Here is a 24849-nt window from a genome sequence, read left to right on the forward strand (position 1 = left end):
ATGCTTTTATTTGACAGAATGTGGATTTTGGGACTTTGTATTTGGAAAGCAATGGAATGCTTTAAATGGGGCTTAATGGGTCATCCTAGTAGGAATATGGAAGACTTAGTTGCTGGGAGTAATTTGAACTGTGTTGACCTTGCCCAAGTGATTTCAAAGGAGAAGAATTTCAGAATGTGGCATAAAGACTGGTTTTGTGGTATTTTGGTGAAGAATGTGGCTACTTTTTGCCCTTGTCTGAAAAGTTTGCCTGAGACTAAGGTGAAGAGACTTGGATTAATTGCATTGACAAAAGAAGTTTCAAAAAAGCCCAGCAGAGACTTTGTTCTCTGGTTAAGTCTTATGAAGAGAAGTTTGAATAAGCATAGCAAGCTTAGAAAGGAAAAATATAAAATATATGGTTTGAGTATTAAAGGAGTACCAGGAAGTGAAATGGAGCAAAATCTTGTGTTCTAGGAGATAAAGATTAAGGGAGTGGGACCTTGGGGCAAGATCCTACCCGGCTAAATTAGATCCAGGCATGGTGGTACACACCTTTAATCCCATGAGACAAGCATGTTGATCTCTACATTCAAGGTCAATCTACCGAGCAAGAACCAGGATAGCCAAGCTTAGGCAGTGAAGGGTTTAGAAAACATAAAGCTAGTGATAATGTAATAATACAAGGGGATCATGTTCTAGTTCCTGTAAGCAGCAGAACTCGGCAGCTTCAGCCATGTGGCTCTGGCTCTAGAGTTAAGAATGGAAGGAACCACTGGGAAAATTGATGCTGGTTAGCTGGAGCTAAGGAATTAGCAGTGATTAAGAAGAGACAAGCATCACTGAGGTGAAATCTTCTGGAAATTGTTTTCTGGGAGCACAAAGAAGCTGTGTTCCAGAGATAACCAAGGTTGCACCTCATGCTACGGCTGGACTTGGTAATATGTAAGAGTCACTCAGGTGGTACTGCTTGTGAAGGAATGAAGGGATAATGGAGAGAAGCTGAGGCTTAGCACTGTGAGAGGCCAAGGAAGGCCATTGGAGAAGGTGAAGCCTCAGCTGTAGTTGATGGCCCAGGACTAAAGGGGTCATGCAAAGGATTTGAGGCTTGGCACCCTGAAGAGAGCCTATGAGAGGCTATTGGTGAAGCCTAGTTGGAGTGGAATATCCCAGTGTATTGGAGATGTCAGTATCATGGAGTGATCACCAAGAACTGCAGCCGTAGTGGAGTGGATCAACCTGAGCTTAAAGTGCTACAGAGGGCAGAGCTGGAAAAGTGATGCCAGCCCTTAGGAGGAGTCCAAAAGATCAAGTGGAATCCCAGACACTGAAACAAGAAGCTGTAACATTGAAATTGCCTTGGAGACTCAAAGATGTTAAAGATGCCAGAGCCATGGGACACATGCTGAGGAAAGCCGCTAACAGGGAGTGGAACCAGCCCAGGAGAAAGCAGTTTGTTGCAGTCAACAAAGATGAAAAAGGAGTGGAGATCTGAAGACCGCTTTGACATCAGCCATGGAGATGCAGAGTTTGGAGTTTGCCCAGCTGGTTTCCTGCCTTGCTTTGGAGATTACAGTTAATTAAGTTGGATGAATCTTAGAAGAGACCTTGAACTTTGGACTTTTAACATTGTTGTGACTGCTATAGACTATGAAAACTTTGAAAGTTGGACTAAATGCATTTTGCATTATGCTATGTTTAAGTGTGGCCCCCATAGACTCATGTTTTTGAACAAGTCTATGGGGACCAGGGAGTGGAATGTGATGGTTTGTATATCCTTGGACCAGGGAGTGGCACCATCTGAAGGTGTGGCCTTGTTGCAATAGGTGTGACCTGGTTGGAGTGGGTGTGTCACTGTGGGTGTGGGTATCCTCACCCACCGTAGTTGCCTGGAAGTCAGTCTTCCACTAGCAGCCTTTGGATGAAGACATAGAACTCTCGGCTCCTCCTGCGCCATGCCTGCCTGGATACTGCCATGCTCCCACCTTGCTGATAATGGACAGAATCTCTGAACCTGTAAGCCAGCCCCAATTAAATGTTGTTTTTTATAAGACTTACCTTGGTCATGGTGTCTGTTCACAGCAGTAAAACCCTAACTAAGACACCAGGCTTCAAGGAATTCATTAGCTGAATAATCTTATTAATTGCTCTGAGATGTGTCACCATCCTCCATTTGCAAGACTTTTTTTTTTTTTTTTTTTTTTTTTTGGTTTTTCGAGACAGGGTTTCTCTGTATAGCCCTGGCTGTCCTGGAACTCACTCTGTAGACCAGGCTGGCCTCGAACTCAGAAATCCGCCTGCCTCTGCCTCCCGAGTGCTGGGATTAAAGGCGTGCACCACCACGCCCGGCTGCAAGACTTTTTTTTTTTTAATGATAAATACTGGAGAATACCAAGAGCTGATGTACTCCTCTATATGCTGAGCCTGGACAAGTTGTTCTAGTGCCTGTAGTTTTGGGTTAGTCAGTCAATCACCTTAGTGATAAAGCTGTTGGTGTCTTATCATCAGTTGATCCTTGAGATAAAGCTAAATTGTCAGCTCCTGCTGTATCTTATTTATGGACATCCTGGACAGTCTGTAACTGTCTTTGATAATTTTCCTCAACTAATTTGATTTTTTAAAACCAAATTCAAACAATAGGAAAGAACTTGTCAAATTCCACACTACAATTATATACATAAACATTTTTCTAGATTTGTGTTTGTATTGATGTCTTGTTTCTGTAATTTTGTTTTCATTAGTAACTAGCAGCAGTACTTCACACAACAACAGGCTACAGAGTAGCAATTCAGTACATGTCTTCACAGTGTGATGATCAAACCAGAGTATTAATTACAGTGCATTCAGTAAACAACTCACAGTAGTTTATATAATCTTTTAAACAAACATCTGAAAATTGTTTAGCTATTATCTTCTCCCCTGGGCATACTTCAGAAGACCTAAAGGGGAATCTGAAAAAGAGCATAGTTACTCATCTCAAGCCCATTGTGGGAGACCTTTCCATCAAGACACTGAAAGTCCAATAGAAAATCTTCACTGCCCTCCTTCTTAGGTCACATTTCAGTTGATTTGCAGTAGAGAAGGCTTCTTAGTGCTTTCTGCATGTCCAGGTTCCTCAAGGTGTAGATGACAGAATTGAAAATGGGGGCAACCACTGTGTAGAGCAGGGCAATGACCTTGGAGAGGAGTATGCAAACTAAGGACAGTAGAGGGCGCAGTGTACCAGACCATGAGTGACCCATAGAATGTGAACACCATAGCCAGGTGAGAGGAGCATGTGAAGAAGGCCTTGGTCCTTCTAGCCCCAGAGGGAATTCTCAGCACAGTCACCACAAACTGAGCATAGGACATCAGAATCAGCCCAGAGAAAACAGTTAAGAAGACAACAAAGAACAAATGTAGTCAACTGGTGTTGTGTCTGGCCAGTAGATCACAACCTAGGTTTTAGCCTGGAAAGGCATTTTGGAAACCTGGAAGAGAAGAGGGGCTGGGCTGCGCGAGATAAGGAAGGAACCAAGACAAAGGTCTCGGCTCAAGGTTTAATTTTTACTATTCTGGCACTCCCTTATGAAGGAAGGGGGAGGGGGCCCGATTCCAGCCAAATAATCTTGGGGTCCAGTAGCAGGGTGACCACGTGATGGCTTCGGAACAGCAAAGTGGCAGGTTCCAGCAGTGGGAGTGGCAGAACGATTGAGCGGGAAGCTCCACCCCTGAGCAACAGGTTTCAGGCTGTGGTAGGGGAGACTGCAATCTGGGCCACTCAGGTATCTGAGCAAGCCAGGACCATCAAAGGTGAGAAATCACAGTAAAAATGATCAATTAGGTTGGAGCCACAGAACCTCAGCTGGGCCATCAGAGCAACAGCTAATCCATCTTTCATAAAGCCAGGCAGCCAGACTGTAAGCATCAACCCCAGGCACCATTGAGGCCTCATGAGAAGTGGGTTTCCAAAATGCCTTTCCAGGCTAAAACCTAGGTTGTGATCTACTGGCCAGACACAACACCAGTTGACTACATTTGTTCTTTGTTGTCTTCTTAACTGTTCTCTCTGGGCTGATTCTGATGTCCTATGCTCAGTTTGTGGTGACTGTGCTGAGAATTCCCTCTGGGGCTAGAAGGACCAAGGCCTTCTTCACATGCTCCTCTCACCTGGCTATGGTGTTCACATTCTATGGATCACTCATGGTCTGGTACACTGCGCCCTCTACTGTCCTTAGTTTGCATACTCCTCTCCAAGGAAGTAACAGATTGCTAGGCAGTGATCATATGCCATGACAGCCAGCAGGAAATACTCATCTGCATCTATAGAGCTGAAGGTGAGGAACTGGAGCAAGCAGCCATCCAGTGTAGCCAGACTTTTGGCTACTTTATGGGTTCCCTTTTCTACTACCTTTCTACACCCTTAAGACTTCTAATCCTGAAATACTAGATAGAAGAGAAAAAAAAGATAGAGGGGGAAAAGGGAGTATCCATATTGTTAGACTACTTCCTGCTGATTAGGGGTACCCAGGTTCTTGGAGCAGGTCTGATCTTCACTGTGAGGATATATAATTTCTTCTTGACTCTTTGTGTAGGAACACTGCAATAAACTACAACAGCAATCAGCAACCAGCAGCAGTAGTGGGAGGGGTAGCCACAGCTACTCTCAGGGCTCTCCCCCTTATATACCCTCTCAAGTGTCCCCAGAATTCCAAATGCCATACGTTTGCAGAAACTAACTGCAGGTGGAAAAATCATGCCCCTGCCATAGCACAAGGTAAATCATAGTTACCTGCTGTGGACATCTAAAGCAGCCCCATACCCAACTTCTGAGATTAAAACAAAAATATTTTATTATAACATTTCTGTGTTTTTTAAAATGACCAAAGTTCTCACTATGTGTCACAGGAATGGGGTTTGCCAACAGAAAATCCTCCAGCATTTGGTCACCACTGTGGACATGAGCCTGGAATGCCTGGCTCACCAGAAAGAAATACATGGGTGTGTGAAGCCTCTGAGAACTGTCTACTACCACTAAAACAAGCTTGCTCTTTGTGATAATAGAGGCATAGATCATGATGAATAGATAAATAGGAGGGACTTCAGATAATCCAAGGGGCACAGACTCAGTGAATTAGGTCTTCTGTGGAGACATTTCCATGGGTCATTCACTTTTCTGCTTGATAGTACCTAGGTAAATTTTACTGTATCTCTACGGTCTTTTTTTTAAGATTTATTTATTTATTTATTTTATGTATATGGGTACACCGTAGCTGAACAGATGGTTGGGAGTCTTCAGTGGTTGTTAGGAATTGAATTTTTAGGACCTCTGCTCAACCCCACTTGCTCCAGCGCAAAGATGTATTTATTATTATACATAAGTATGCTGTAGCTGTCTTCAAACGCATCAGAAGAGGGTGTCAGATCTCATTACCGGTGGTTGTGAACCACCATGTAGTTGCTGGGATTTGAAATCAAGACCTTCGGAAGAACAGTCAATGCTCTTACCCGCTGAGCCATCTCGCCAGCCCTATCTCTCTGTTTTTCATTGCAATCCTATAGCTGATATTACTACAAGCTGGTGTAAAGAGTGTGCAAAGTAAGGTTGGCTTAAATCACCTTGCATCCATCCATGTCTTTATTCCTTAGCATTTTTTTATATTTTGTATATGAGGGTTTTATTTATTTATTTATTCTTCCTTCTTTCTTTTTCTTCCTTTCTTCCTCTTCCTCCTCCTCCTCCTACCTATCTGTGTCTGTATACCATGTGCAGGCATACTGTTTATGTAGACTAGAAGAGGGTTTCCATCCCATCCCTGAAACTGAAGTTACAGATGGTTGTGAGCTGCTGCCTGGGTGCTGACAATAAAACCTGACTCAGTCCCACACAAGGCAGTGCTTTCTTTGGGGAAGAAAATAGAAGAAATTCAGACTATTCCCTGGAAGGGGTGATACTCTAAAGTACTCAACTCAAAATGGCCCAGTACTTAGAGTCCCCATAACCCAGGGGTCTATCCTCTGTTCCACCACATGCTACAGGTTAGGCTCTGCAACTTCTTACCTTTCTAAATGGTGAAAGAAGCATCAGAACCTTAATCACTGTTCCTGCCTTTAACAGAACAAGTGAGACTTGATCAGACACCACAAGATGAGCTGGCTGTGTTGCCCCATGGACTCCTGTCTACTCTATTCCATATTAGGGACCATATTCCATCATGCTTTTTAGCAGTCTGAATGTAACTGCTGCATCTTTCCCCTGCAGAAAGAAAACAGTGGATAAGAGGCCAGGAAGACAGCAGGGCCATAAAGGTCTATGAAAAAAAGCCTTAAGCCACATGCCTTTAATCCCAGCACTTGGGAGGCAGAGGCAGGTGGATTTCTGAGTTCAAGGCCAGCCTGGTCTACAGAGTGAGTTCCAGGACAGCCAGAGCTATACAGAGAAACCCTGTTTTGAAAAAAATGAAACAAAAAACAAAACCAAAAGCCTTAATCCTAGCCCAAGCGAAGCTGCTAGAACTAGGACTGCAGACTCAGGGAAGGATATAAAACACATGAGATATGAAAGAAGTATAATAAAACCTTCTGGAGTGTCTGTTCTCATCAGGGGCCTTCCTCTCTGATTATGGCTTTTTTTTCCCATGTTCTCATGCACAGTAGACTGACAGTACCGAGACTCAGGCAAGGCTAGCATTTGTGTGTGTGTGTGTGTGTGTGTGTGTGTGTGTGTGTGTGTGTGTGTGTGATGCTTCCTAGTTTATGTTGCTCACAACGACACATCACTAGTGTCTGCAAGTGCTTGTGCATGCAAACAAGTATTCTATTACCTATTTTATGGGATAGGGTGGTCTCTAATACTTTATACGCCTTAAGAAAACACCTCTTCAAAATGTAACTAAGTGTCTTTAAATGAATCAAAAAAATATTTTTCCAGAATTGTAATTTTAGAAATTAGATCTTTAAGATTTAGTTATTTGTGATTTAGATGTAAATTTTTTAGAGTGTGTATATTCAGTCTGTCTGCATGTGGTTGATTCACATCTATAATCTCAGTACCAGGGAGCAGAAACAGGAGAATCTCTGGAGTTTACCAGCTAGCTGATCTAACCAAATTGGTATGATCCCATCTGAAGATAGTAGAGGGAGATACACAGTACTGGCTTACACATACAGTCACATATACACAATACAAACAGATAAACAGAAGCAAACACACACACAAACATTCATGCATGCATACATACATATACACACACATACATACAAGCACTAAAGACATAACTGCATTATACACCCAAGTATCTACATCATATACTCATAGATAGAAATTAAAACACAATGATAACATAAAATAAAATATTGTGTCATTTGAGATTGTGGTCCAAATGTCTTCCCAGAAAAGAGGCAGGGACAATTCCAATATCAGAACCCTTCCTTGATAAACCCGGGCCAGTGGGCAAGCAATTAGTTGAGGGTGGAGCAGGGAGCGGAACTCAGGACCAGGTGGAGAATGGATCCTGAAAATCTGGTCACGACACCCTTGGTCCTCCCTTTAGAGGTTATTTCCTTTCTGACCCCTGAATTCACCAGCACCTGTTTGGGTAACAGCCAAAGCCACCACCACCATCTGCGAGAGAGCTTGGTTGCTTGAGGACCCCATCCTTCCCCTGGTAGCCCTAATTAGTTTTGCTAAGTACCTGCCACCCAATTATAGTGAGAACTGGAGAAGCGTCATCAGTATCCAGGCAAAAGTACCTGACAAAGTTTACAGAGTTACAGAGAAGTGAAACCTCAGAGGAAATGGGGGAATCTCTAATGCTGGATTAAACCTGGAAACTGGGCTTGGATTTGATCTCTGTTCTCCTACACTGAGTACTTAATGTCACATTTTCTAGAACATTTCTAATATTCTAGGATCAGTATGTTCTCTAAAACAAATAAAACATTTTTTTTGTTTTATGTGTACTGATGATTTTGCTTATATTTATGTCTGTGCACCTCGTGAGTGTCTGGTGCCAGCAGAGGCTAGAAGTGGGCATCTGACACCCTGGAACTGATGTTACTGGTCCTATTAATTGCCACATGAGTGCTGAAAATAAAACCCAGATCCTCTGGCAGACTCCATGGATAACTTTTATAAGTTAAGTCTAGCAATAATTATCACATTTGGAAGTTAGAAGTGTTAAGGTCCTACTTGGGGGTGCACACTTATTAACCCAGTCTCCAGGACAGATAGGATTTTGGAAGGAGTTCAAGGTGGTCTTCAGCTAGGGAGCACAGTACCTGTAGCCACCAACAGCCAGGGGTTACTGGGTTCCTGAAAGGAAACATGGGGGTTTGGTCGGGAAAGGCTGCAAGAGAAATAATAAGCCAAGACAAACTTCTGGGTAAAGCCAATGTTTACTTATGAGTCTGAATTTATAAATGGGGGGAACCCATCTCCCACCAAGCCAGGATCTCATTGCTTTGTCAGGATAGTGTCAGGAGAACAAGTTCAGCCACTCAACAGGTAGTCTCTTGGAGGAAAACTGTAGATGTGGCATGACCATAGACTTTACCTAGGTCAGAAGACTCTACCCTAGGTGGGCTTGCTGGCTGAGGCAAGCCTGTTCTGAGCCAGCCTGCTCAAGGCTGGGGGAAGGCTACAGTTTCTCCCTTTTTATTTATTAAAAATAGCTGGATAGGGGCATAAAATTTACTTATGCTCCGTGGTCCTGCATGGGAATTATGGGGACTAACGGCCATGTCTGTCTTAGGACTGAATCTAATTAGCCTTTTTCTGACCCATCTCAGAGGACACATGCAGCTTGTTTGTGTTTATTTGCACAAACATGACATTTTAGTGATTATTAAGAAAAAAACACAGCCTTTGGTGCATGCCTCTGTCTTAGGTTGAAATAAAAGCCATAGACTAGTGACCCATCTTTGGCTGCTGGCCCTCATTGCACACCTATTTCCCAATCAGACCAAAGCCACAACATGCACTCAATGCATTTCTTCATAGAGATGAATCACTGTCATCTGTGCTCTGCTGAAGGTGAGCCTGTATGGAGGTAATTGACCTGCATGAAACACAAAGTCAAAGTTGAAAGCAGCAGGATTAAGGTTGTCTGTGGGGATGTCCCAGGCACTCAATTTAGTTGCAAGTTATCAATGATTAGACCCAAGTCTGGCGTCCTGGTGTGGGGGAGGTGTCTTTGAGGATCAACAGAAAAACTGTTTACTTCTCATGTAAATAGTGGAGGCTATGCTCCAAGTTAACTCTGCTGGCTAATAAAGATTTCAAACTATCTTCATAATAGGAATCTCCAATATTGGATTTATTTCTAGACCAGTCCATGATTGAGTCAGAATAACTGGTCACATTAAAAGAAAGAGAAGAGTCGTTATAACTCCTCCTTTTGATCAATTTTTCTAAGTCAGTTTCCACGGTCTCTATGTTCTCTGTCCCACAATGTTTAAAAGCTTGAAGCAAGGCAGCTTAGCTTGTCTAATCTGAGACATATGCAAGCACAGGTGGGTCAAGAACATACAATCAATATAGCTTTCCTGTCACCATTGTCAGGGCACTCAACAAGCTCACAGGTCAGCATTATCCTTTTGTGTCAGCTTGTCACACCAATCACTCTGTCAGCTAGCAAGCTCCTGCCCCATTCTGTTAAAAAAAAAATACAAACATGCCCTCTTCCCCATATTAAATACCTGTTCAGGATCATGCCATATGCCAATAAGTGGATGCTTTCATCTCACATAGGCATGAGTATGCCTAGTTGTAGGATACTATAAGGCGCTCAGCAAGGAGTTCTGTGGCATCCACATTTTTAAAAATGGGAATGGGTGGGTAGGGAAGTGGGGGGGGAGGGTATGGGGGACTTTTGGAATAGCATTGGAAATGTAATTGAGGAAAATACGTAATAAAAAAATATTTTAAAAAAACTTTAAAAATAAAAAGCATGATATAAATAATGTGCATGGGTATATAATTCTCCCTCCCCCTTTTTTCTTAAGAAGATATAGTTTTAAAGTTCCACAGTGCCTTGTCCTTGAAATTTATAAAAATTCCCAGAAACATGGGTAACATTAAATTGTTAACAAAACACCTCAAATGCTTGACTGTAATAGCCAGTTCCATTATCTGTTTTAATCTGATTTGGAACATCAACATAAAAAAAATTAACATAGGCAATGACTAATTACATTTTATTTGCTTTTCATGTTAAAGTAGTTGCAACTAGAAAGCCTGAAAAGATATCAATAGTCACATGTACATATTTTATTTCTCTAAAGTCAGAAATATGAGTGAGTATCCATTTGCAATAATTGATTGAGTATAAGTCCTCAAGAATTAACACCATCATGTGGAACAGGTAGAAACTGGGGACACTGAGAACAAGTCTTTACAATTTGACATGTACATTCTCTAAAAATACCAGATTATTATCTCCAGACATTACTATTTTGATGATGTAAAGAATGAGATTATATGGCCAATTGTTCTTGTGTGAGGGCTACAATGTGAATGGGATATAAATCTGGGGTGGCATTGCCTTAAGAGGTCTTGTCCAGGCAATCTAGGATGAGTTCTTAAATGTCCAAAGATAGTCCTTTAAAGGAACAATATTTTTTTTCTTAACTTGGGTTGTATATGCATAAACAATTCCAAATTTGAGAATTAGCAGTATCTAAAAGAGGAACAATTTCAAGTAATTATAAGCCCTGAGCTCTACATTAATATATATATGTATTCAGTATACAAATTAAAGCTTGATTTTTCAACATTTCAAAACACTGGCTACAGCACACAATTTAACTATCTTTGCTGAAGTAGGAGAAAATCAAAAGAATAAACATGTGATCCAATCACATATACTTCTCTCCCATAGTAGGGTTATTTATAAATACAGTAGATGTATTCTTTATGAGATGAATGCATGTATAACTTTACAGAAAATACAAAAACATGCATAGAAACAATTTTTAACAACTTATCTTTTAGATAATGATTATCAATTTTAATCTAAAACGTTTGCAATGCAATAGGCCAAATATCAATGTTGTGCAATAACTAATTTAATTGCTGTTCAAAACATGGAACAGACACCTCATCAGGTTTTTAAGACTTTTTTTTTTTCTAAAATACCTTCATGATTTTATCTTACAATTCCTTATTAACAACACAACAGCTTCATAATAGGATATTAAAACTTTACTTGGAGATGAAGAAAGATGATTCTACATTAATGTTCTCTTTTGCCAAAGAATTGCTGTGGGCACATTGAGTAACAATAACTAGAAAACACAGCTCATGTTTGATTACCATTGATTAGTTGATAACAACTGATTACAGAAGCTTCCTCTACTTTCTGCAAAGCCTTTTGGTTTTCACCAGTTAACTTGTATCTCCCTTGATAGCATCCAACAAAAGCTTAACACTTGGGAGGCAAAGGCAAGTAGATTTCTGAGTTCAAGGCTAGCCTGGTCTACAGAGTGAGTTCCAGGACAGCCAGGGCTATAAAGAGAAACCCTGTCTCGAAAAACCAAAATTAAAAACAACAAAAACAAAGGCTTAAGCCCTCCTGTGGTGAACTTAAGGTGAGGTTTTTAGCCAATTAACATCTCCCAGAAGCTTTTGAAACTAATTTGAAGTAAGCAAATCACCTTTTCTTTCTTAAATTTTCTGTACCATAAATTTTCTAGGATATAACTGAGACCCTAAAGATTAAAAAGATATAGCCTCTGAATCTTTTCTGGAGCAACAGCTACTTCCCAAAACTTTAAAGCTTGTTGTATAAGAGCAAAGATTTGTAGTAAATTTCCCTTCAGAGGTATTAGCTAATAGAATGCTTTCTATGTAAGAAACAATATACACTGAAAGATTCAAAGTCTTAGCTTCTTGTACTGAAGCAGAAAAAAAAAAATTCTTACATAATGTAAGGCTAGCCATACCTAGAAGCAAAACTTTCCAATGATCACAAGCTCACTAGAAGCAAACCCTTTACAATTATCAGGATGCAAAGGAAAAAAAACAACCTTCTAAATCTATAATAATTCTATATGGAATAGGCAGGCCACTTTGTAATGCCTTTAGAAGTTCCACAGCCTCATTGACCTTTCATAAATCTTAAGCTTAAACTTTATTTTGAACAATACCCGGATAGATCTGTAATAATGTTGTTTGCTTAAAAATAATTTCCTGGAGGCAAGGAGAGGCAAGGTCCAACTTCCCTAGGCAGGGTTGGTAAAACAAAAGGAATGTCACACAAGCCTCACTAAGACTGCTCTGAGTTTTGCATTAACTCAAATGTAAATATTTCTAAACCTGAGTATACAGCCTGAGTCCTGACCTAAAGACTATCCCTCCTGCAGTGAGAACAGATTCCAGGGGAAGAATTCAACTGCCTATGCCTCTAATTTTTTGGACAGTCTTTCATAAGATGATTTATACTTAAAACATTCCTTATAACCTTAGTGCTGAGAAAGAACTGCTTGTAGTGTAGTCCCCTGCAAGGCAGCAACCATAGCCAAACTGATTGTATGAGGGTCCAATCTCTACACAAAGGTGAATATATCCAGATAAGTCTGTCTTTGCTTTGTATGGCTGGATAGCTACTGTGACCTGCATTAGCGATCTCTGTTGCCACCAGGGCATTCCAAACCTATGTGATAACAGCGCAACCTCAGACCTGCAGACTGGTTGCCAAGCCAATGACCACCATATCCAAGAACCCATTTGGCTTACCTCTCACCCTTACTTGTGTTACATCATTTTTTTGTATAAATAAGAAAAAACGCCCCTTCCTCGCTCTCTTTTTTCTCTCTTCTCTTCTCTTCTCTTCTCTCCCCTTCTCTTCTCTTCTCTCCCCTTCTCTTCTCTTCTCTCCCCTTCTCTTTCTGCCACTCCTTTGTCTCTCCCTTTCAATAAAACCTCTTTATGTGGAACCACTTTGGCCTAGCATGCTGCTTTGGTGCTACCTGCTACTCTAAAGCAGCATCCTCATAAGATGATTACTTCTGTAATCATCCTAATTAACAATATATGGGTGAGTTAAAAATCTTAAGCTTGCGATCAAACTGCAAACTGCAGTCAATGGAACATTGGCAATTTTAACCATAATTTTTAAGGGCTTTTTTTTGCAATATTAGAATATATCCATAACTTTTGGAAAGCAAAACCCAATTTTAAACAATGTATTCTCTTTTAAATCAATACCAGAAACATCACTTCCATGTTACAAAGTTTGACTGCCAATTCATACATATGAATTCATGACAGTGCAACTTTTAATGCTTCATTAAAGAGACATTGTTTTAATCATATCTCTTATAAGTTATGTAATATAATGTAATTCTTATCTCTACTTTGTAGAGATAAGAATTACATAAAATATTATCCCATTTTAGAAATATCCTTAGAGGCCTAGTTTCCTGAGCTGGTCCATGCCACGTGTTGTTGTTTAAAATGACTCCAACCCTGAGTTACCAGTTTTAAGCTAAATTTCTTGTTACCAGTGTTACACCTTTTTAATCATACCCAATAACTTATAAGCCAATACTCTATGACCAAGACATGCAGAGCAAATTTATACCATTATGACCAGTCAGAAACTAAATGAAGCAGTTACACGAATCTTATAAATTTATACCAATCAAAGAATTTTACCTTTTCTAGCTATAATTTCAAGAGGAAAAACACTTTGTCATTTGCTGAACCCAATAATCACAATTGCAGAGAATTTTCTAGGAAAACTATCATCTTAGTTGCATGGTATGCTTGACTCCTGGTTAAGGTGCTGGGCAACTTTAATCAGCCTCTGCTGTGCAAATTAAGAGATGGGTAGCCAGCAGATAAAGTTTTAACCATTTTTTTTCTTTTCGGGATGAAACATAGAACAACAGTCATTCAGACAACGAAACAAAAATAGACACAAATTGACACGTGGACAGATTGGTGCACCAAACACAGACAATATAGAGAAAGTAGAGAACTTGATGTAACCAGAACTAAGGATGTCTCCTGCAGGAACCAGAGAGAAAGCTGGATGTCTCCCGATTTCCGTCTGTCCCTGGGAGAACATCAAAATCCATTTTCCTTCTCTCTTGATGTCTCATGTCATTTGTATATCTAGCATCTCCCTTTTTTTTTTTGTATTTTACTCTTTTTATTTTATTTTATTATTTTACGCCCTACTCCTCCCTCCTGATATAGTTCTTTACCATAGACAAATGCCTGTTTAGAATTTTCCACTCCCATTTTCCACTGTCAACCCGTAGCTGATATCAATGCTGGGCCAACACTAACTCAGTCTAGCCTGTATCCTTTTTGCATCCTTGTGAGCAACAGCCTTCAAAAGATGAAATTTTTAGCGCTAACATTAATGCTGTATGTTGCTTACCATGTAGGGATATATCTTCTGTTTTCTGTGGAGCCCTACCAAGACAGTGTACCCCAAGTCCTATCGGGTTTCAGGTTAGTCTCGAGCACCACCTGTAGCCACCAGTGGCCAAGGGTTATGGAGTTCCTGAAAGGAAAGATGGGGTTTTGGATTGGAAAGGCTGCAAGAGAAATAATAAGCCAAGACAAAGTTCTGATGAAGACCAATGTTTACTTATGTGTGGGGCTGAAAGACCCACAAGGTGAGGACTCCCCCACATTCTGACTCAAGAGAGGTGACACCCAAATCACTCAGGAGAAACGGTCTTGATGCAAACCGCAAGAGGACTTTTATTCCAGGCGCACTCTGGGGCCCACAGTCATAAACCACACAGGGGTAGAGGACCATGGGCCCAGAGTAGCTGGGACAGGGGGTATTTAAAGGAAGAAAACACAACTCAAGGGGGTGGGGAGAGCCTTGTTGGAAAATACCAGTTAATTGTCATGAGGGAGTGGAAGTCAAGACAGTTTCTATGAGTCTCTAACAATAGCACATTTGCATAGCGGGTTCCAGGAGAGGTCAAGGTGGGTCAGAATGACTTTCTTTAAATGAACACTCCCTGAACCCAGGAATCGGGTGGGTGGAAGAGTGTCACTATCTGTTTTATGATTAGCATGCCTTGGAGCATTGAGTCACAAAGGTCACATTCTCAAGCCTGGGCCTAAAGGCCTAGTTTTTGTTTTTATGTTTCACTTTTTCAGGGCAATGGGCTATGCACAGACAGCCTGGTCTCCAGTCAAGCTGAGGTCTTGAAGCCTGGTGGTACCTGATGGGTGGTAATTTCCACCTACATGGGAAGGTAGGCGTTCAATCAAGTCTCCTGGACCCCTGGCTCCTGTCAAAGTTACCACCCCCACAACCCCCACAAAGAGAGGCATGTGGCTTTCCATCACTTAGACAATGTCCCAAGCTTCTGGCATTCTGGCCAGACTCCTCCCCACAGTTACCTAGCAACAGCAAGATAACAATCCCACTATAAAAGGGTTTGTTTGCCCCCTCCTTGATCTCTAAGCTTTTACCTTTCTCTCTCTAAGCCTTCACAATTTTTACTCTCTAACTCTCTTTCTCTCTTTCCCTATCCCCTTCTCTACTCTTGGCCATGGCCAGTCTCTCTCTCTCTTTTTATCTTCTCTCTCTCCCCCTGCTTTTCTACAATAAAGCTCTAAAACCATAGACTGTCTCTGTTCATCAAGGCCTGGAATAAAGACTCTCACCTGCATGGGAACCACCGAACACCCTTCTTTCCCTCTGCCCTCTCTTCCCGTATCTCCAGGGCCAAGTGCCACCCTGGGGCCCCTATTCTGTTCTCAGCTCCTCCACCATATCCAGCATGGGATGCCCAAGACTGAGAACCTGGTACTGGGGGCTGCCCCTTGTCCACCCCCCGCCCCTGCTTTGTGGGATCAGTGGCTTCATACAGCCAGATGCCCACGGGGGTTGTGTGGAAAGTGTCCACCAGTCCTCCCAAATCCACCCACCCAGAGCACCAGAACTCTGGCTGGACGTGGGCTCTCTCCTTCCACCCACTACCTGTACACCCACGAACCCACACTTATGAGCCCAAGCTTATAAAGGCCCATCCCCCACCATACCAGGATCTCATTGCTTTGTTCAGGATCACTGCTTTGTCAGGATACTGTCAGGAAAACAGGTTTAGCCTCTCAGCAGGTAGTGGTGTCTTGGAGGAAAGCTGCACATGTATCAGGACAACAGACTTTACCCAGGTCAGAAGACTCCACCCTAGGTGGGCTAGCCAGCTGTGGCAAGCCAGGTCTGAGCCAGTCTGCTCAAAGCTGGAGAAAGGGCAAAAGTACCACAGTGAGATGAGGAGCTCTGGTGAGAAATGTTCCAACAGGTCTTATGGTCAAACTTTTAGTTATTAGGAGTGGAAGCCCCTGAGTTTTCCCTGTCTGCAAGCTCTAAAGTCCTCCCATTCCACTGGGGATCTTGGAATCAGTGTAGGCACAGGAAACTGACTTGGATGCAGACCCATTAACACAGGTGGCAATTTGGTAAATAGCTCTGGCAGGTAGAAAACAAGGACAGTATTAAAACAAAAATATTTAGATAAAGTCTAATGAGTCTAAAGTTGATTTTAGAGGTTTGATGAATAGTCATAGACTATATGATTACTCAACTTGCACTCATCAATAATATTAGTCACAAATGAATTATTTAGATGGTTTGCAGTCTTTCAATAGGCCCACTTGCTACTTCTACCCTGTGTGTATATAAACAGCAGTCCCTACAGATAAATTAGCCAAACTCTCACCCCTATTGCTCAATCTCCATATTGTTTTGTCCTGTTTTATATTTTGAGACAGGGTTTCTCAGCCCTAACTGTCCTGGACTCGATTGGTAGATGAGGCAGGAGGCTGGCCTTGAACTCACAGAGATCCTCATACTTCTGCCTCCTGAGTGCTGGGATCAAAGGTGTACAACACCATGCCTGGCTCAGGCTCCATGTTTGATCACAAATGATCCACAGGGTCAGTAGAACTCAGCTCAAAGTTCATCATTTTAATTTGCAGTATATTACTCTAAATTTCATGACTTTCTGCATCCACTGTATGTTGGATTTCTCAAGGACTGCTATGGTGCTGCCCCATCTTTGATATTATTGCCACCCTTTTCTCCCTTCTAATTGGCAAAAGGTTTTACCAAAATGTTATTATTTTCAACATCAATGAAATGACTAGAAAAAAAAAGAAAATAAGTGACTAGATTCTTATGGGAAATAAAATTTGGACAGAATGATTCCTTGGAGAGGAAAACCCCAAGATGTTAATGCCCAAGATGCTGCTGGGAAAGTATGAGAGGATTCATTCTGGTCTTCCCTCTGTCAGAACACAAAGTGAGATCTGCTGAGATTAAGCATTGTAAGTATAAGTAAGTTCATATATATGCATTCTAAAGTATGTACTGCAGCTTAGACTGATGTAATACTGGCAGAAAATTTCTCCCATTTCCCCCTATTTCTATCTCTCTCACTTTAGGTGTCCTATAGCCCAAGCTATTATGAAAATCTCAATGTAGCTCAGGTGAACTAACTCTTTGAACTCTTTTTATAAAAAAGAAATTATTAATTCAGTTACTTTTGTACTTTACATCCCTATCAGTTTCCCCTCCTTGTCCCCTCCCCTCCTCTCCCTTTCTCCTCAGAAAAGGGAAGGTCTCCAGAGGATATCAACCCACCTTGGCATTTCAAGTTGCAGTGACTACTAAGCACATCTTCTCCTACTGAAGCTAGACAAGGCAGCCAGTTAGGGGAAAGGCAGGTAACAGAGTCAGAGACAGCCCCTGCTCCTGCCATTAGAAGTCCCACAGGAAGATCAAGCTGAACAACTGTTATATATGTTCAGAGAGTTTAGTGATCCACCTCCTGAGAACTTGGCTTATGTAGAATGTTCCTTCACAGAGACTTTTAGGATCTTTTGTCCCCTCTGATGAAAGGACATTGTGATCACAGCAATGGGTGAGGGAGAATAACTCGAGGCCATCTTTCACTACAGTTTGTGAAAATTATATCATAGATAAAATAGGTAAACTGTACAAGTCACTATCTGGAAGTCTTTTATTTTCCTAATTTGTTTATAGATTTGGGGTGGGGGCACATGCACCCTTGGTGTGTGTGGAGTTTTCAGATCTCAGTATCTTGTGTGAACAGGCATATGATATGTTGTAAATATATGGCAGGGTGGTGTGTGTGTGTGTGTGTGTGTGTGTGTGTGTGTGTGTGTGTGTTTGTCTGTGTGTGTTTCATTTAAGACAATCTGGTCATAGCATTGGGCACATGTGTACATGTAAGAATGAGAGAGGAGATAAGTAGAATGGAGAGAGAACAAAGAATTAGAGTATTCATCTCTTATCCAAATTATCTGTTAAAGTCAGGGTTCAACAGAAAAGCAGGCTGTATTCCAGTATTGGTAAAAACTTAGGTTATACTTAGTGTTATAAACACATGATTCTCTGTAGGAGTGTTCTTAATGGATGACAGATGATTTTATTTTCAGAAAAGATGAAAATAATTTGTGAACTATATTGAGATATACTTTTTATATCATTTCTAGTACATAATCCCAAATCATTGGCCATTCTGCCTGTTAGTATGATTCATGATACTTGAAATGCCCCACCATTTAGTTACATCTATACATGGGTTCATGACAGACATCTCCTTGCTGTCTGTGTTGACTCACTGATAATTTAATGAAATTTCCAAACTGCTTCTGATACTAATTAATCTGAATACATCTTGCAGGACAGCAAAATGTCAAAGCCACTGTCCCTCTATTGCTAAAATCATTTACTTAGTCCAGGACATAGATCACTTGTGCTATGCTGTGTTGCTTATCTATGTTCTGATTTAACATCATGGTCAAGGGAATTTTTTGGATAAAGTGTAGATGCAAACTGTGATAAAAAATAAATATGATCTCATGAGGTTTGTTAGCAAACACTGAATAGGTAATATTAAACTGATACTGAGACCAGTAAATGTACACAGGGCAGGTAAAAATAACAGGTATTGTTTTGGATTCTGGGGTTAGAGTATTGAAAAAACTTAGAAAGCATTTTTGTTTCTTCTTAGAACTTGGATTTAAGTTGAAGTTATGCAATAAGACTCAATATACCAAATTAAGATACAGTCTATTGATAACATCCAAGCAAGAAAGGGCAACAAGTGTGTGTGTGTGTGTGTGTGTGTGTGTGTGTGTGTGTGTGTGTGTGTGTTTGTGTACGTGTGTACATGTGTAAGTGTGTACGTGTGTACGTGTGTACGTGTGTGTACATATGTGTTTACATGAGATAGAAAAACACAGAGAGTTTAGGACAAATACAGGGGAATTATCCATGTAGGTATATCAGGTGTAAGAATATTTGACCCAGTGTAGAACTGGTGCCAACTTGGAGTTCAGTGTGGTTGAGACAGAAAGTTGAACAGCAGGGAGACATGCACAAGTAAAGAGAGGGAAGGTGGTGAAGGGTCTTCTATGTCACTACAGTTCGTTACACCTTCAAACAGGGGAGGCACTTGAGAGCTCAGAGCATTATACACAGGTAACAGTAATACCAGATGAGTTTTAAGAGCAATGTTACTTGGACATGAATGGAAATAATATCATTGTAAGACTCCATATGTATTTTATATTTATTAATAAATGCATTAGGAACATTGTTTGTTCTACCAGTCACCTGTGATAGGATTGGGTAACTAAAGAGATTAACCAGTTTAATTCCACCCAACTTTGAATGGTGTAGAAATTTCAAAAATATGAAAAAAAAATAATGTAGTTTAAAAAAACTCCAATGATCTGGTGCTGTGGCAAAGGAGACAAATGTGAATTCATACTTAGGAGAGTTGACTGTAGGATTGGTGAAGTTTCTACTTTTTGACCTTCTATGGTTTATAGTTTCTCTAGGATGCCCCTGTGACATACATTAGAAAAGATTTGCACATTTTCTTATTATTAATCTAATCAGACTAATTTGATACTTGAATTCAGTCATGTTCCTAAGATAAAGGAAGAAATAAGATAATTACTGAAACTTCACAGTTCTGGCAGGTGCCTGTATATAACCAAAAGACACAAAAACATTATTCTCTCATAATCTTGGTATTGCACCAGCTCTTCTCTGTATGACCAACTTCTGAACATCTTTATTACAGAGAAAACTGGACTATTACCAGTTTCAAATATTGTCTTGATGGACCAAATAGCTAAATATAATTCCTAGCTAACTTCAATGAATGGTATTCTGTAGAGTATTTATGAATTACACAATGTCAGGAGTGAGAATTAGAAAAACCATGGATGTCCCAGGTGAACACACTTTTAATCTGGGCCACACCCTCTGCTCGAGACCTGCATAAGGACATTAGAAGATCATCTCTCTTCTTTGCCTGCTTGGCTTTTGGAAATGAGCAACTGCTAGAGCCTTGGACTTCCATTCATAGTTGCTGCTGACCATTGTTTGGGAGTTGGGCTGCAAACTGTAAGTCATCAACAAATTCCCTTACTATATAGAGATGCATGTATACTATACTACACTTGCATTCTGTGACTCTAGAGAACCCTGACTAATACAATGGGTGCCCAGCCAGAAAGAAAGAATGACTTGCTGGAGTGGAAAAAGTGGGCAGAGGCACACCTAGGAGTTCCCAGTAACCAGGAACAGTACAGTATATGTAATTAATAGGAAAGAAGAGACACTAGAGGTATTTGAACAATAGAGTCGAGACAAAACTGAACTGTTTGCAGTGAATTATAGTAATTAGAATATAATAAGTGTAGCCATTTATACTGTTGAGGCAATTAGGATTGATTGAGTTGATGAGAAAATGTCCAGAAAAGGTCAGGGAAAAAAAGGTGAGAATGAAGCTGAAATGAGGAAGATTTTGTGGAGAACAATGTTGTAAAACTGTTTACATATGTGAGAATGAAAGATATGGATACAAGATGTGTTCAAGTCACACCAGCAGGGAAATGCCTGGAAGAAAGGTATTTATTTCCTAAAATACTAAAATGGACCATAGAATGGGACAACGCAGTGCCTACTTCTTATTTGCTGGTTATTTTGTAATACCAAGCCACTAGACATTCCTTGAAGAGGAAAATTAGTTTCTGCTTTGCTCTATCATGATATGTCTCATTTTCTTGTGAAGGATGCAAATGCTAACTTAAAATTTTACTAAATATGATATATATGTACATAATATAACATATATACACACAGACACACACACGTGTGTGTGTGTGTGTGTGTGTGTGTGTGTGTGTGTGTGTATACTCAATATCATAAATGTGGTAATCCTGGAAGGTGCAAAGTAGATCTGCCAATCAAAGAGCCATGACTTCCTAGAAGAGAAATTGAGAAGGCAAGGATAAGCCCTATGGTTTGAAATCATGTATTATTTCTCACAGTTATCACATCTCAATGATGTACTGAGATTGAGGGAATTGAGTCTGACTGTGGTAGACCCATTGGTTGTCTTTTGTATTAAGTAAACACACAAATATTAGACACTAGTGATTTAACAAGAGTTACCAGAAGTCACAGACACATAATTTCCACATAATCCTATGTTTTGCTCTATGCTGTCTCAGAGTCCATCAAAAGGGGGTTCTTCTGTCTTATACTTGATCTTGGATCCAAAATAAATCTTTTTTCATTTCGTAGCTTGTAATATTATGCTACCAACAGATACTGAATGAGACACAAAATTATTACTGAGAAATGTGAGTATGGGCAGTGAGGCACAATGAAGTTTATAGGCATCTCCAGATCAAACTAATAAGAGCCTTAGAAGCCACACAAGGTTGTATACAGTTTCAAAAATTATGTTTATCCATATAATTTATTTTAAACAAACAAGTAACATGATATTTTTTTTGAAGGAACTACTTTGACTGCACTGTGAACCAACGCATTCATTGAGGCAAGAGTGGTCACAGTAAGTCACTCAGAAAAACAGTAGCACTCTATCTAGTCTTCTGGAGATGTGAGCATAGTGGTGATTCTATGGATGGACAAAAACATTTATTGAAATTCCACTGTCAGCAAAGCACTAAAATGAGTACTAAGATACAGCCTCTGTCTTCAAAGGAATCATAGTAAAAAAGATTCAGAGGAAACTGGCTACTCTACCACTGTGAAACAATGGTTAAATAGTACAGCTTTAACCATGAGAATTCCTAGAAGACATTCAACAAATTGTCTTTATGTCTCCCTTGAGAGTCATTTTTAATAAACTCCAAATCTTGTCCCTCCCTTTGCTATTCTAGTTTCCATTGTTGAATTGGTGCTTTTAGGGAAAACCATTGCCGAGAGACCAGGTATGGGTTGATGCTCAGTCTATCCTGCAGAGAGTGAATTGTCTTCACACCAACTTCTTGAAATACAATACCTATGATGAACTGCAGTCAGGCTCCTGGCTTCATCCTGTTGGGACTGTCCAGTAACCCAGAGAAATGGCAACCCCTCTTTGGCATCTTCCTTGTTCTCTACTTGCTGGGCCTTTTAGGGAACCTGCTACTTCTGTTAGCTATTGGTGCTGATGTCCACCTCCACACCCCCATGTATTTCTTCCTCAGTCAGCTCTCATTTGTGGATCTTTGCTTCATCACCACCACAGCCCCTAAAATGCTGGAGGCTCTGTGGACTGGAGATGGATCAATCTCATTCTCTGGATGCCTGACTCAGTTGTACTTCTTTGCTGTTTTTGCTGACATGGATAACCTGCTTCTAGCAGTCATGGCTATTGACCGCTATGCTGCTATCTGCCACCCACTGCTCTACCCACTTCTAATGACTCCTTGTAGATGTAGAGTTCTGGTCAGTGGGTCATGGGGAGTAGCTCATTGTGTGTCTCTGACTCATATTTTGTTGCTTTCTCAGTTATATTTTCATACCAATCAAGAAATTCCTCATTTTTTCTGTGACTTTGGGCCTCTCTTATTGCTTTCCTGCTCTGATGCTCACCTCAATGAGAGTCTGATGATGGCTTTGGCTGGAGTTTTGGGAATCAGTGCACTGCTCTGCATTGTAAGTTCTTATGGTTGTATTTTTTATGCTGTGGCTAAGGTTCCATCAGCACAGGGGAAACGGAAAGCCCTAGCCACATGTAGTTCCCACCTCTCTGTAGTCCTCCTTTTCTACAGCACAGTCTTTGCTACCTACCTGAAGCCCCCATCTAGTTCTCATTCCTCTCAGGAGGTGGTAGCTGCTGTTATGTATACTCTAGTAACGCCCACTCTGAACCCCTTCATTTATAGTCTGAGAAACAAGGATGTTAAGAGTTCATTGAGAAGGATCTTGAACATGGTGAAATCTCAGGACTAAGGAAGGATCATACCCTGCATCACTATCACACATGCAAAGTGAGTCAGTTAATACCATGGCTCATGGGAGAATTATGATTCTCCCATGATTGCGATGGATAATCTTCAGTGTTAACTGGACTCCATTTGGAATCACCTTCAACGTACACCTTTGGGCATGTCTGGGAAGGTATCTCTGGAGAGATTTCACTGAGGAGGAAAGATGCACTTTGAATATAGGTGGAACCATCTGTTCCAATCATCCTAATCTGATAAATGGAAAAAGAAAAAACCTAGCTTACTATCATTATTCATCCCTTTTTGCTTGTTGACCACACATGCAATGTGACCTGTGACCCCCATCTCCCTTCTGTGTTTTTCTCATCTTGATATATTGTGTTCTTCAAACATGAATAAAATGAAACTTTCATTTCTACATTGCTTGTCGGGTGTTTTGCCACAGCAACAAGAGAAGTACCAAATAAAATGATCTACTGGAAATAATACTATTTTAGGTTGGATATTCTTTGATTTTTCTTCTTACACTCCTATTCCTGATGCATGAATATCTGTTGCAATCTGTTACAGTAAACTTCCAACTCCAATAAGCCCATGCAAAAGCACACAACTCAGTTTTTATATTTATAAGCTGTAGATTGGGCATATCTATCACTCCACTAATCTGTTGCCCAGTTATTAGATCCCTTGCTACTTGAGGCTTCTCCAGGCCATATGGTTCTGCTCCATTCTTTTTCTTTCTTCCTTTGTCCTTAGTCCTGCTGTTGATGAGCTCAGAATGAATAAGCTATGTGTCTTAGTTAGGGTTTTACTGCTGTGAAGAGACACCATGACCAAGGCAACTCTTTGTTTGTTTGTTTTTGTTTTGTTTTTCGAGACAGGGTTTCTCTGTGTAGCCCTGGCTGTCCTGGAACTCACTCTGTAAACCAGGCTAGTCTCGAACTCAGAAATTCGCCTACCTCTGCCTCCTGGGTGCTGGGATTAAAGGCGTGCAACACCATGCCAGGCTCTCTTCCTTTGTCCTTATCCTCCATCGTCCCCTACCCTTCCTCGACTCACCAAGACGTCCAGCCCCACCTTTTACTTCTACTGCCCAATCACAGGCTGTACCCTTTCTTTATTTGACCAGTTAGAAAGAGCAGTTTCACATGAAATCATCTGAATAAGTGATCCATCCATTCCTCCTTGGGACAACCCCTCTTGAGGGAGCAAAATTAACATCAGAATACAAACAGCACCAGGGCAACTCACAACATTTCCCCCTTTTTTGTCCAATTAAAAGGTAATAGAGTTTGGGTATACAATAAGCAAGTAGCACATTTCCTCACAAATTTCCTTGATTTGTTGCCAAGTGATACAAAATTCTTTCTTTAAACCTTTGCTGTTAACATGGTGGGGTTTTTTTTAATGGAATTCTGAAGCCTGTTACACTTCCTATCAATAGCTGGTCAATTTCATTATTACCTTGTGCCAAAGGACCTGGCAGACCTATATGGGATCTTATGTATTTTATATATACTGAATGACTCCTATTTCTGATCATTTGTCGTAGCTGAGTAAATCGTGAAATTAATTCAGAATCATCCTGAATGAGTTCAGCAGTCTCTATGTCTAAAACAATA

General features: G+C 40.6%; 1 protein-coding gene and 1 pseudogene across 1 annotated transcript; one reads left to right on the top strand and one right to left on the bottom strand.

The window, feature by feature from the left end:
* Positions 1-3032: 3032 nt before the first annotated feature.
* LOC110312231 (olfactory receptor 11A1-like) lies at positions 3033-7615 on the bottom strand (annotated as a pseudogene).
* A 14683-nt stretch (positions 7616-22298) lies between these two features.
* Positions 22299-23231, top strand: LOC110284238 (olfactory receptor 1f45-like). Its single transcript, XM_021149956.1, has one exon. The coding sequence runs from the start codon at positions 22299-22301 to the stop codon at positions 23229-23231; it is 933 nt and encodes a 310-aa protein (XP_021005615.1).
* Positions 23232-24849: the final 1618 nt, after the last annotated feature.

This window comes from Mus caroli, unplaced genomic scaffold, assembly GCF_978045245.1.
Source record: "Mus caroli unplaced genomic scaffold, Mus_caroli_1 scaffold_18, whole genome shotgun sequence".
NCBI lineage: Eukaryota > Metazoa > Chordata > Mammalia > Rodentia > Muridae > Mus > Mus caroli.